Below are 13357 nucleotides of genomic sequence, written 5' to 3'. Positions count from 1 at the left end.
AGAGGAATGAGTATCTTAAGCTCATTAATACCTCAGCTAGTTTGCAATGCAAATTTCTCTTCAAATGACTTGCCAGTTGCTTTCAGGCAGTATGATCTACTCAGAAGCATGAGTCAATATTGATTTAAATGGTTTGTATAGTGACTGCAAAAATATAGGTCAATCTGGGCTCCAATCAGACTGAACCCAACTCAGTGGAATTACAAAATTACAAATGCTCCATTAAGAGACAAATGTTTTCTTTAGAATACCAATACTTAGAAAAAATAGACTTGCACCTGCAGCAACTATTTCATTTAACAAAACAGAGAGTCAGGAGCCTGCAGCTAATTCTTGCAGTGACTGAGAAGCAATAATGAGTAGTAAGTTATAGTAGTGATATATTTAAAAAGATCAGGCCTAGTACATCGAAYCTATGTTCCCTTCCAATTGTTTTTTTGCATTGCGCTTGATGTATTTTAAGTGAAAATAAAACACATTATGTTCCCAGGGTTGTCTGTGCATATACCCAAGCCCTGAGGACTCCAGTGTGCTGGAGGGAGGGCAGCCCCGTGTTCTGCAAGGGATACCACCAAACCACTCTGTGAAAGTCCTCATCAGGGTGTACATTGTGGCAGTAAGTAGACATATTCTCTTGAACTTTCAAATAACTTCTGGGTTGCTTTTGAACTCAGATTACATTTGGTCTAGCAGTGGAGAACCTCATCTGTGTTACATATTTTCAGTTGTATTTCAGACAATAACTATTATATTCTTATAATATCCCTAGTAATATTCCTAAATATTAGGAAGTATCCTAAACTATTTCAAATTTTAAGGATGGATGTTTAGAAGAGAAAGTATCCATTCCTTACAATAAATCATGAAGATGCTGGCTCAGTCTGAAGAAATGCTTTGCTTCTTCAAACTGAAGGAGCTAGAGCTATACTTAATGTAATACAGACAACCTGTTCCAGTCACGTTATGTAAAGTTTTAATCAGGAGAGTGGTTTGATTTTGTTGTGTAAATACAACATTCTCTGCAAGGTGCAAGTGGGAGAATATCTTGTGAGGGCTGTGAATTGGGAGAAACCAAAATAGTAGGTGTTCTGGAAAAGGTACTGGGGGCACAGAGAGGGAGAAATACAGAGGACCAAACACTGAAGAAACACAACATAAAAACTGAAAGAAGAAAATGGAAGGGGATGGGTATTTCAGAGGAACAGGCGATTCAGATGGTCTAAGAGGGAGGAGGAATGGTGGGTAAAGAGGAGATAGCAAACAAATCCAGTGAGAAGGATGGGAAGAGTTTATTTATTTCCTGAGTGTAAAGTCTTCCTTGGTATCTCCTAGATACAGCGGGCCAGTCCCAGAAGCAGTTTTATACTGTTCAAAGATCTGGTCCACTCTTTATGGAAACCTTTCCTGCATCCCACATACATGAGTGCAGCCAGCTTCTTCCTCAGTGTTGCCTCTCCCTCTCTCACCTGTTTTTCTTTTAACAGTGGTGGTCTCTGGAGATAGGGCTTGTATCTTCTCCACCTTTAGGAACCCTCTCTTCCTCCAGATCTTTCCCCAATAGCCTACAAACCTAAATGCCAGAATCTGTATGACACCAGGCAAGCTGGGCTTCACCCCACACTTCCAGGACACCCTAGAACCTTTGGGGAAGCCTRGAGTTCTCTGCAGTCACCAAACTACCTTCAACCAGGCCTCTTGACGACACAGTCTTTCTTCTTAACAGGCATTTAACCTCAGTCCTGCTGATCCAGATGGCAAGTCAGATCCCTACATTGTGCTGAGACTGGGCAAAACAGAAATTAAAGACAGAGAAAACTATATCCCCAAGCAGCTAAACCCAGTATTTGGAAGGTCAGTGATGGCTTCATATCATTTCCAGTAGATTTCTGCTTTGTCGCTTGCCACCACTGCTGCTGTTGCAAGCACYGAGTGCCTGTTACATGCTGATGTCTGCCCACTCGAATGCTTTATAAGGGTACTGATTAAAATGTTGAGAACTGGTGTCATCTTGTATGATTATAATTTACTCAATWTTCATGACAGCCAAAACAACACATCCTGAAATGCAATCTGTAACAGGTTTTATAAATGAACGCATGAGAGGAAATGAAGCAACAAATGATCTACTTTGCTCAAATTAATGCAACTGTAGAGTGAAATAAATATTAGCACAGCAAAGTCCGATTTCAAAATATTTATTGACCTTTCAAGTTGAAAAGAGTGATAAATAAATCTCATAAATTGTAGGATTAGACCAAAATACTAGGCTTTTGATAATCCCCAGACTTCCAAATGTGAGAGCTAGGGATAGGCTCTCAGTAAAAAACAATTTTGTTTATCAAATGCTCTCTCCTTCTTTCATGTGTTTATTCTACTAGCTATGATATTTTTTTTCTGTAAGTTTGCCTCTTTTAAGAAGGACAAAAATATTTGGAATCAAGATGGAATTATTCTACCAGAACATTAGTATATAGAATTAGTTAGACTGCAATGCCTCTATACCAGTGTTTAAAGAAAAAATGTAAGCAGAAAAGACAAAAATAGAGCAGTCCTTCAATATCTTAACCTCTGAGTTTCTGTGATTTAAGCTCTCTTAGTAGGCTGCAACTGAACCATCATGGCTGATAAACCTTAATGCCTAGATGGAATGGGCAATTGCCTGCTTGCTTTGCTCCAGATGAGATAGGAATTGGTTATTAACTTGGACAGCCCTTGCTTTGACTGCTGCTGCTGGAATATCAGCAACCGCAATGAGCTGTCCCTGCCCTCGCAGCCCTGGGATCGATCAGCACGGACCCACAGTCACCCCAGAGCCTTCATTCCTTTGCCCTCCACAGCCCGCTCTGCTGCTGCTACAGAATTGGGGACTGAACTCCTCCTTCAGGAGACAAAGCTTAATTTTGCCTTGCCTTGGAGAAACCTGGAATAAACACTGTGCGATGCCTCTGTCTTCCATTAATTTATCAAATCCCCTTTAAAAGTCTCTTTGTATTTTCAGCTGCTTTATACCTCTCAGGACAGTTATTGACACCACTGAAGTATGCACTGAATGAAAAGGAGAGTCATTTCTTTGAAACTTGTTTTAAAAGTTTTGCTTGGTCATTTTGTTGATTGTCACCAGATTCCTATATTCAAAACAGGATCTGGAGATTTTAGAAGAAAACAGAAAGCACCAAAGCCTTTTGGTGTTCCAAAAAAAAMCCCATGCAAGTACCTCATACAGACCACTTCTTTAACCTCATAAATTTCTTGCTTTCACCTCCATTGGAAGGATACAATCTCTTCAGGATAAACCAGTGCTGCTGACCAGCTCCCTCCAATTGCTCTGCTTGCTGTAGCTGGGAGCAAGCTTTGAACTGTAGCAGGAGGATGGAGAAAAGCAGGAGAAGGAAATTGCTTTTGCTCTGCATGTTTACAGTATGTTCAGATATTTCATTAAAAAAGCATGATCTTCCAAACCACACTGCCCTTTAAATAAGACAGTTTGCAGGGTGTGCGTATTGTCTACATGTTGTTTGCACAATATTCATTACCTTAATCTTTGCTTAAATTTTTACCTAAAAAACAATTTAACTAGCATGTGTTTCTCAAATTTTGCTGCAGATCATTTGAAATCCAGGCTACTTTCCCCAAGGATTCCTTGCTCACAGTCCTGATCTATGACCATGACTTGGTGGGAACAGATGACCTCATTGGAGAAACTAAAATTGATTTGGAAAATCGTTTCTACAGTAGGCATCGAGCAACCTGTGGGTTGCAAAGTCAATATGAAATGTAAGTTCTTCAGTCTGCCACAGAGAGCAGCACATAATGCATGAGGTACTTGAAGAGAGATTTCCAAATGTGGYCAAATATTGTGCTTTCTCCAGCACAAAAGTCATAGCAGGTAGTTTAATTGAATTTTACCACAATGTTCAGCATTGGCTTTGGGTAGCCACCCAATGTGAGCACGGGGTACGTGGGTATTTTAAATTTAATGCCACTGTTGTTTCATGAAATTTTGAAATGGCAAACAGTCTTTGTGTCACTTCTCTTCTTGATAAACTTCCTTTGGACTGACTGAAAGCACAAGGACAAATAATATGTCAGAGAAGCTGTGGAAGGGCTCAAGTCCGTCCTCCACTCCTCCACTCCTCAACTGTAACTGGAATAATTGCAGCAAAGCCTGTGCACTCTGGCACACACACCGGGTGACTGGAAGCCACTCCAGGCTGCTACTCTTGCAAGGCCATTGTGCACAGCAGGTTGATAATGCAGAGAAAATCAAACCAAAATAGCCCCATCACCCTGAGATTGGGGCACTTTCCTAGGAGATGAGAGTTTGGGGCTCTTTTCCTACAAATGGAGCACACCAGTGACTGGGACATTTTATCTGAGCTAGGATTTCTCTCCATTCTCACCTCCATCCTTGCAGAGAAGGGTACAATGCATGGCGAGATGCAACCAAGCCAAGCGAAATCCTAACTAAGCTGTGTAAGGACTACAGAATAAGCGGGCCCTTCATGAGGCCTGGAGAGATACAAGTAGGAACAAAAGTCTTCAAGGGACAGACGATCTTCACTGAAGATGAGAATGGTAATGAAGTAGTTTACTGTACTTTGTTTGCATTTATTGCAGTACCTAGAGGCTGCCCCAGCTGCAGCTGGRGTACCACTGTGCTGTAGACACTGATATTTGATTACTAGAATAAATTTCTGCTCTGAAATACTTGKATAGCTGTGATAATAAAAGCAATGTCTATGTTAACTACCAGTGAAGCTTAATGAGAGAGTATCTTACAGTGAAATCTCTTTTGATAAGGAATTGTCCTCCACATGGTGGTGATGGGGGTTCTTTGACATAGCTGCTGTCTGGTCCCAAGAATGGAGTGCCCAGGAGCAGTTGTAGGATAGAGGATGCTCTTGGAATGTGTCTTCATTTGAAAGAACTGTATCTAGCAGGCTCTGACACTGCTCCACATGATAAAGGAAAGCAGGAGAAGACAGGATAACTGGAGTCTCTTCAAGATTCACTCCCTATCTGAACTAACACACTAGTGTAGACATACCTAAGCAGTGTGAAGATGATAAGCATGTCCAGAGGTAGAGTCATTCAAGATCATAGAAGTTTGGTGCACAGTTCGGTTCCAGGCCACTTACCGTCTGGTTCTACCTTACCTAACTGGCATTTCCTCTCTTGGTTGTTATTCTCCTCCTCCCGATTATTACTATTCCAACTGCTCTTTTTTAAGTGCTAATGTAAAGTGCTGTGTAAATCCAAGTATTTGGAGATCCATGAATCCAGAGGGAAGAATAGAAGCTGCTTTCTGAGCTCCCAGATTAAAAGAAAGGCAGTTGAGTGCCAACAAGCTGAGTGCCCATATCACACATAGGGTGGAGTGAGACTGGGTCATCAGTGATTCAGTTCTATACTTACAGTAAGTAAAAGGTTGGTGAGGATAGTGGGAACAAAAGGAGCTAGAGACAGTAGTGGACACTGGAAAACCAAGAAGGTAAGGACCTTGGAGAGAGTAGTGGCAGCATAGGGCAACCTATACTTCTCACTGCTTTGCATATATCCTTTGGTCAAACTCCTTTTGATAGAATAAAGCATAGTTCACACCTGCCTCAGGTAGCCCTGTTGGAGCAAGAGGAGTTGATCTATTTTTAGCTCTTTGGCCAGATGTTTTATGACTACACTATTCCTGTTAGTTTTCTTCTCTGGTATAGCAGGAAATGTAACTGGTGGCAACAGGATCTGTAGGTGAAAATTCTGGTTCACTAAAATGCACTTCAGACCCATCAGCATTGGACAAGATGCGAAAACCAACAGCAAGGAAATGCAGAGACAGATGGCAAGCCTACCTTCTGAAAACTTGTGTACACAAGTTTTTCAACAGGTTATAAAAAATAGGATACAGTATTCTCTTCATCCAAACCGCTTTTCTGACATGTCTGTCTTAGGCCTGGTCTGGTCTGAAAAGTCTCATCTATCCATAAGCATTGGGAAGAAATAGCTTTCTTGAGAGGGTGAAAACTGTCCTTAGAAATGTGTTTGTGACAAATGGAGTCCATTATAAAGGGGCAGTCTATCCTTCTTGTCATTGGAGTCTTCCTGACTAATCAGCTCTGTCTAAAATTCTTGGTTTTAGCTGGCTAAAATTAGATGCAATACATGACATTTCAAATGCATGCCAGTATTCATAGGTGGGACAGCTCTTAATAAGCATAGGTTAATAAGCTACCTCCATCTCAGTAGTATTAGGAAGTGCTTAATATTTACTATTTCTATCTGAAACAAACCCTTTGTCATCAACACGATAAGAAAAGTGTAAACTGCTTTGATAACACAGAGATCGTTCCTTTTAACTTAGGTATTTATCTTCTAATTCAGGAAAGATCCTCTCTTCAGATCACTAGGTTCTTGTATAACACAAAAGAGAGGAAGAGCTAAAAGGCTTTCTCTCTTTTTCAATATCTGCTTTGTCTTCACTGATTGGACTGTTCCTTCATGGATATGTCCTTCTGGGTCTCCTCTTCCAACAGTGGCCATGTTTCTCGGGAGGAGACATGCCCTTGCCCATGATGTTCAGCCCTCACATCTCTGCTCCTCAACTGAGGTGTGGTTTGCTTCTCCAGGGGGCCTCTGCTCTTGTCATCACAAGGCAAAATGAGGTACAGACACAACCTTCAGTGTCTAATTACTGAAAGCTCCATCAAAGTCCAAGTCTCATTGTCTTTCATGAGCCATAAAAAAAGTCTCATATTTGCAGTTATCTGTATGAGGAAGGGAAGTTACACAGAGTGCTTCCATCTCCTTGTCAGAAGCAGTTGCTGTAACAGTGAAATGATCCATTGTATTTTACGGATTAACTACCACCTAAGCGTTAATCTTCTAGTTTTTCCAGTGGGTACCCTATTTATGGGAATTAAATGTGTTTTAAGATCTCTTTCTTTTTAGTTTAGATACATAAAAACTTCCTTTTAACTCAAGTGGAATTTTAATGACCATCTTTAATAATTAATAGAACATATTGCCCAGGGATCTTAAATGCTAATTCAGCTCTGATTGTTCTCTTTCTTTTGCTCTTTCCCATAGAGGAGCCAGTTGAATCATATGAACATCTCTCCCTAAAGGTTTTACGTGCTTGGGATGAAATCCCTGGAGTTGGATACAAGCTAGTTCCAGAGCACATTGAGACTCGGCCCCTCTTTCATAAAGATAAACCAGGCATGGAGCAGGTAGGACCACTTAGAGGATGGTGGTATCCTAGGCCTAAGAGCAGTCTTGCTCCACCTACTCTGGTTTCTGTTAGTATCAGCAGACTGACAGAACATTACAGCTTTCAGCTATTATGTCCTACAGGAGTCTGTGCACAATATCAGCCTGGAAATGGTCACATACACCCACACAGTGAGCTACCTAGTCACACAATAGCAATGAATGGCTATTGGTATTTAAAAAGCTGGGTTAACTCTACTGTATGGGATCTGTGAAAAGTGGGAAAATTCTATATTTTCCAAGATACAGGAATAAGAAAGAATGTTTCTTTCTTTTCTCAAGGGTCGCGTGCAGATGTGGGTGGACATGTTTCCTACAGATATGCCTCTGCCAGGACCTCCGGTGGACATTTCACCAAGAAAACCAAAAGGGTAACAACCTATGTATTTATCACAAGATGATGGAATAAATCTTCAAGGAATGAGTTTGTCTTAGGTGTCTGGAAAGAACTATTAAATGAGTTATCATCACAAATTTATGTGGCCCTAAGAAGACTTTCCTTTGATGTGCACAATTTCAAATTGAAAGAGAACATCTAGTGTGCTCCATTAAATAAGTCAGGAATGGTTGGCAATTTTTGCATCAAGGTCTATCACATTTCTTTTAGGAAGAGATCCCCTTTTTAATAGGATTTAAAATAGCTACAGAAAGAGTCCCTTATAATTCTGATATTATCACCTATTTTCTGAGCTAAAAGGAGTAGTTCTGTTTTCATTACCTATTTCAGCCATACAGAGTGCTTGACCACTGGCCGAAATCTTTATCCTGGTGCAGCAGCTTTGTACCTATTGGAATTCCAGCACGTGGTTCAGAGATAAACTCAAGAAACATATAGATCAGAAGCAGAGTGAGATGCATTTGAAATATCAAGTGCTCTTATTTCAGATGGATACAGTTCTAGATTTGTATGCAATATTATACAGAGCTCTTCAAACTAATTAAATGTTTGCAAATGATAAAAAAGACAAATAGAATTCTGAGCTGTTTCCACATCAGCTTTTTTTCCAATATTGTAACAAGTTTTTTGGGGGGAATTTTATATCTGAAGCAACATCAGATATTTTGTTTTGACAAAACCAAGAGTCTGTGTAACAATTACTTTCTTCAGACTAGAACTTTCTGTAAAGTACCTTGACAATAGACATTTGCCAAGACCAAAAAAAAAAAAAAAAAAGTAATACTCACTAAAGCTGAAAAAAAAAAGGAAAATATTGCTAAACCATTAGTTCTCAGGGAGAAGATAAGCATGCAAACAAGGGCTTCATGTTTTGCAGAGAAGTGCAGATGTGATGCAGCAAAACCGTTTGCAGGCTCTGTAGGATGCTTTTTGAAAACATATCTTGTCAGTGATCTTAGGCTAAACCAGGGTCTTCTAGAGCCTTGGAGAYGGAAATCCTCCTTCTCTAGGGTAGAGACCTACAAGAGCTCAGGATGCCTCTCTGATGCAGTCCTCATGGCAGGACTGACTGCARCTGCTCAGAGAGGATACCTGGTAGCTTCTGGGGAGAATTGTTGTATCTACCATATCTATCTATATATTGTTATATCTGTGAGCGTATGTCCAAGACAGCACATGCCATTTTAGAAAAATCCTATGTCGTTGTTTCCAAACATATCAGAGCACCTGATGACTACCATACATGTAGATAAGTTTAGATAAAAAAGTTTAACTCCTTTTATTGCTGTTCCTAGAGAGGATGGTTGAACTTTTTCACTGCAAGTATTTCTGAGCAGCACTTCCTTTGCCTTTTAATCCACTGGATTGCACAGAAAACCATATTTTTTAGATATTTCTTCAGAAAAGCATCTCCCAGAGAATTCTGGGTTTTATTAGCTCAGTTTATTAATTAACTTCTAGAGGCTGCTTTGCCCAGTTTCACTGCAGCATTTTTGTGAACAGCACTGAAAAGGAACATGCAGGTAAAAAACCAAGGACTCTTCCCCTCCTCCAAAGCTGGCAGTGATGCCTCCTGCACATCCAGAGAGCTGAGAGGAGTCATTGCTTCTGTTTTGTCACTAGACATTCTAATGAACAGAGGGGACCTGAGGAGGATCGTGCTTTAAGAGATTTGTGCAAGTACAACATTTCTCCATTATAAAAACACAGCATGTTTTTTCACCAGTGTCTGACCATAGCTTATTGACACAAAGATCTGCTAAAAAGGAAAAAAAAAAAAAAAAAACCCTTTGCTAGTGTGATCTTAAACTATACAAAATGCTGTTTCTTTCTTTTCCAGATATGAACTGAGGGTAATAATCTGGAATACAGAGGATGTAATTCTAGAAGATGAAAATATCTTTACTGGGCAAAAATCAAGTGATATCTATGTAAAAGGGTAAGCATTTCAGGATGCTACCATCATACCAATGCTGCTTGTTCCTTGAAAGGATAAATAATACATGGGTCGAAATCAGTCACAAAAAATACACTGTGAGAATATACCATAAGCTTTTTCTTTATTCTAAATTCCCATTCAAATTAACCATCTATTTTAGAAACTTCATCAATTTTTTGCTCTTAAAATCAAATTACTATAAAATGCCATTAATCCTTACTTCTGGCCCAGGCACTGGCAGCATAAGAGAACTGAGCTCAGAGTTTAGCAGAGCTCAAATGCAGATTTTGAATGATGACAGCTTATACAGATGCAGAGAGGTAGAAATCAGAGAAAAATGAGAGGTAGAATGAGAGAAAAAAAATATGACTATATTTTAAAAAGGAAGCAGTTGTATCCCAAGATATTCCTATGGGAAATTCTTTCTAACCCATCACTCCTTATATGGTTGAGTGACCACGAACAGAGTGGGGAGGATGTTACATCAGCACCTACTGCTCTCCCTCTGGATGCTGCCACCATCTAAAAGCCTGTTTCAGCTCCAGAGCAATTACTGTGATGATCAGGAAAAGGGAAGGAATTCACTTTTAGAAAATGAAGAGAGAATGAAAGTGGAGTCTTGAATAAGCTCCTCCGTGATATTGCAACGCATTACTGCTTAAAATTGCTTCCTTTTTCAGAGTACTACTTTGCAATATCAGGACTTGAATGAAGGCATCAGAGAGTGGGGAGGGAGAAATTGTCATGTAGTGGAAGCACAAAGTATCAAAAATCTCCACTGAGCCCTAGTCTTGCATTTCTTGCTGTATTTCTATTGTTAGAGAGTGAGAGGATTTTACTGACACAAATTTCCAGGATGCAGGACACATGGAAAAGTGAATCTCCTGCTTGCCACCTCCTGCATTGCCAAAGAGTGGACACGAGAGGTGCAGGAGGGGCCCTASGACTGACCTGGCTGGGTGCGGGTGAGGAGGGTGTTTTCCACTTTGCCTGTTCTGACAGTCAAATGAACATAGTAAGAAAGGCAAAATAAGCATAAGGACAGAGCAGGCTGGTAGCAGCTCATTCCTCCCATAGGGCACCAGGAGTGGTGCCAGTCCTTTGTTGTAGGTGAAACCAGCTCGTGCAAGGTGCCCTAGCACAGCCACACGGCTCCAAGGTGCTATGAACGTGGTTCCTGCACGGGCTGGCCAAGCAAGCCCTCCCTGGCAGGTCCTTCAGTGGTGTTTAATTTGAAATTACTTGTGTTCACACAGATATATCCACCTTAACATTAAACTAATGCATTCAGCAAAGTAGCAGAGCAGTTGAGATAACACCAAACTTGAGAAAATAGCCAGGTAGTCCCTTCGAGCTGAGCCGCCCCACAGTGTGAGAGCATTGCTGACTGCATGGGAGCTGGCAGATAAGGAGAACCAGGAGGATAAAACTTTATTCTTCTGTGCCTTAATGATGAAGACATAAATCTCAGTRTGTTCAGGTAGCTCACTTAGCAGCCCTGGCACCAGAATCTGCTACCGGGCACGGATTTGCACAAAGGACTGTGATGTGCTTGGGATTGTTACCATCTTTTACCAGTATTTTTTGAAATAATGGGGCTTGCAGGGAGGTGGCCCATTTTTTGGCTGTACTGCAAAGAAATTTAATCTGTACTCAAGCTGTAATAAATCATTCTCAGACCTGAAGCATACATAGCTGGATCATTACCTTCAGAAGAGAGGATAATGTATGCTTAGGAAAGCATTGTCCTTTTGTAACATATCGCTGCACATCAGAGGTTGTTCACACTGGATCAGAAAACAAGAGGAAAAAATACAGAACTAAAACTGCAGAGGCTTTGCCAGCCATATTTATGCCATGCTCACATTCTTGAACTGCAAGTGCAAAAAAACTTGGACTGCTGGCACTTAAATCAGCCCTGGGACACTGACACAAAATTTATTAGCATGGTACAGCATGAATAGAGTGTGATTAGTAAAGAATATAAAAATAATGCTCTCTTTGCTGGCCAAAACARGACAGATCTCCTAGGCAAGAGTAAATGACCACATAGATTATTTTTGTGTCTCATCTGGATAAAATTCATGATCTTACTCTCGAATTTTGATCATCACTGGCCATGGCTGTGTCCTGTGCGACAACTGGGAGGTCACTGAGACCTCTGAGCCACGGTCATCACTGCCCTGCTGCAACCCTGAGCTCTGCTGTTACTTCCTCCTGACTGAGGAAGAGCTAAGAAATGATCACCCTTGTAAGTGAACRCTAAAAATCACAATTCAGGCTCCTCTAGGGACTGCCATGTATTCAACTATGTGTTTTCCATAGGTGGATAAAAGGCCTGGAAGAGGATAAGCAGGAGACAGATGTTCACTACAACTCTTTGACGGGAGAGGGGAACTTCAACTGGCGCTTTGTCTTCCCCTTCCACTATCTCCCAGCTGAGAAACAAATGGTGGTTAGTAAAAGAGAAAACATATTTTCCTTGGAAAAGACAGAGCGCAAAATACCTGCTGAGCTGGTGCTTCAGGTCTGGGACTTTGAAAGACTTTCTTCAGATGATTTCTTGGGTAAGTATGCAAAGAAACTGTCTAAACTTCAGCTGTTGTTTCCCCACATGTTTATTTTATAGAAGGACATACCAGTAGGTATCTGCGACTCAAAATTTGCTTGTATTTCTCTGAAGTACCAAGCTACAAACTTATGCCATTTCTTGGAGACTAAATAGCTAGGAACTTGTATGAGACAGTGTTAAGGCAACATAAATGAATGGCAGATGATGTAGAAAGCTTTGCAGTTAAGCAGCATGGGCCCAAGCTGCTCTATCGCTCTGCATATCTTAGCTGGAAACTGTTGTTTGTTTGAGTATTTTTGTGTCTGTTTGGTCTCTGAGTTTTGTTGCATTACTTCCCCCTCTAGGCACTCTTGAAATGAACCTGAATGGGTTCCCTCGAGCAGCCAAGACAGCCAAGAGCTGTGACCTAAACATGGTTGTGGCAGTAAGTGAAGAAAACAAGATCTCCATATTTCAGCAGAAGCGTGTCAGAGGCTGGTGGCCCTTCATCAAGGCTGGGGAGCTCACGGTAGGCAGCTCACTAGAGAGTTATAGAAGCTTTTCTCTTGGATTAATGTACTTTGCTGAGATCCTGAAACAAGACAGATACTAATAGCAATCCATGGGACTTCTAAATGCTTCAGTAGTTCTCTGTAGATTAGGTTCAATTGATCTCAGGCAACCAGAGCACTTCATATTTCTCTTYTGCTTCCTTCTATTTCTCATCTCTCAACATACTGAATGGGTAGAGCGGAGAAGCAGGTGTTTCCAGCCAACTTCATGTCAACTGAGGAATCCATGGGAGAAATCTCATCTACTTAATTAATTTCTTTTCTACTTATTTCACCCTTTAAACAGGGTAAAGAACCTGATCCATTACACTTCTTGTTAGTGACACATCTCAAGTGGAAAGTACATGGTCTACTGTTCTTGAAGTGTGCTCCCTAAGCCAATTATTACTTTGTTTTAATGGAAGACAGAATCCAAAGGGAGAAGACAGCTTCCCCAAAGCTGGAGTAACAGGCTTTTCAAGAGGTCTTTTCAGATCAATTGCTTTGTAATTTAGGAAGTGGAAAAGGTTTTATAGGTCCAGATGAAACTATGCTACCTCCATTTCCTTGTGGTCTTTGAATATATGTTAGGAATTTGCTGTCTATTTCTTTTTCTTTTCTTTTCTCTTTTCTTTTCTTTTCTTTTCTTTTCTTTTCTT

At 40.6% G+C, this 13357-nt stretch overlaps 1 protein-coding gene across 1 annotated transcript in view; it reads left to right on the top strand.

The window, feature by feature from the left end:
• The window catches only part of FER1L6 (fer-1 like family member 6), a 61109-nt gene that overhangs the window by 43021 nt on the left and 4731 nt on the right, over positions 1 to 13357 (top strand). Inside the window, exons 30-38 of the mRNA XM_026043996.1 lie at positions 491 to 616; positions 1724 to 1851; positions 3604 to 3774; positions 4415 to 4575; positions 7078 to 7220; positions 7543 to 7631; positions 9498 to 9596; positions 11922 to 12163; positions 12513 to 12676. Coding sequence (XP_025899781.1) covers positions 491 to 616; positions 1724 to 1851; positions 3604 to 3774; positions 4415 to 4575; positions 7078 to 7220; positions 7543 to 7631; positions 9498 to 9596; positions 11922 to 12163; positions 12513 to 12676 — 1323 coding nt within the window. The remainder of the gene's footprint in view (positions 1 to 490; positions 617 to 1723; positions 1852 to 3603; positions 3775 to 4414; positions 4576 to 7077; positions 7221 to 7542; positions 7632 to 9497; positions 9597 to 11921; positions 12164 to 12512; positions 12677 to 13357) is intronic.

This window comes from Nothoprocta perdicaria, unplaced genomic scaffold, assembly GCF_003342845.1.
Source record: "Nothoprocta perdicaria isolate Ctin4 unplaced genomic scaffold, notPer1 scaffold_345, whole genome shotgun sequence".
In the NCBI taxonomy this organism is placed as follows: domain Eukaryota; kingdom Metazoa; phylum Chordata; class Aves; order Tinamiformes; family Tinamidae; genus Nothoprocta; species Nothoprocta perdicaria.
This window is presented reverse-complemented; position numbering and strand designations above follow the sequence as displayed.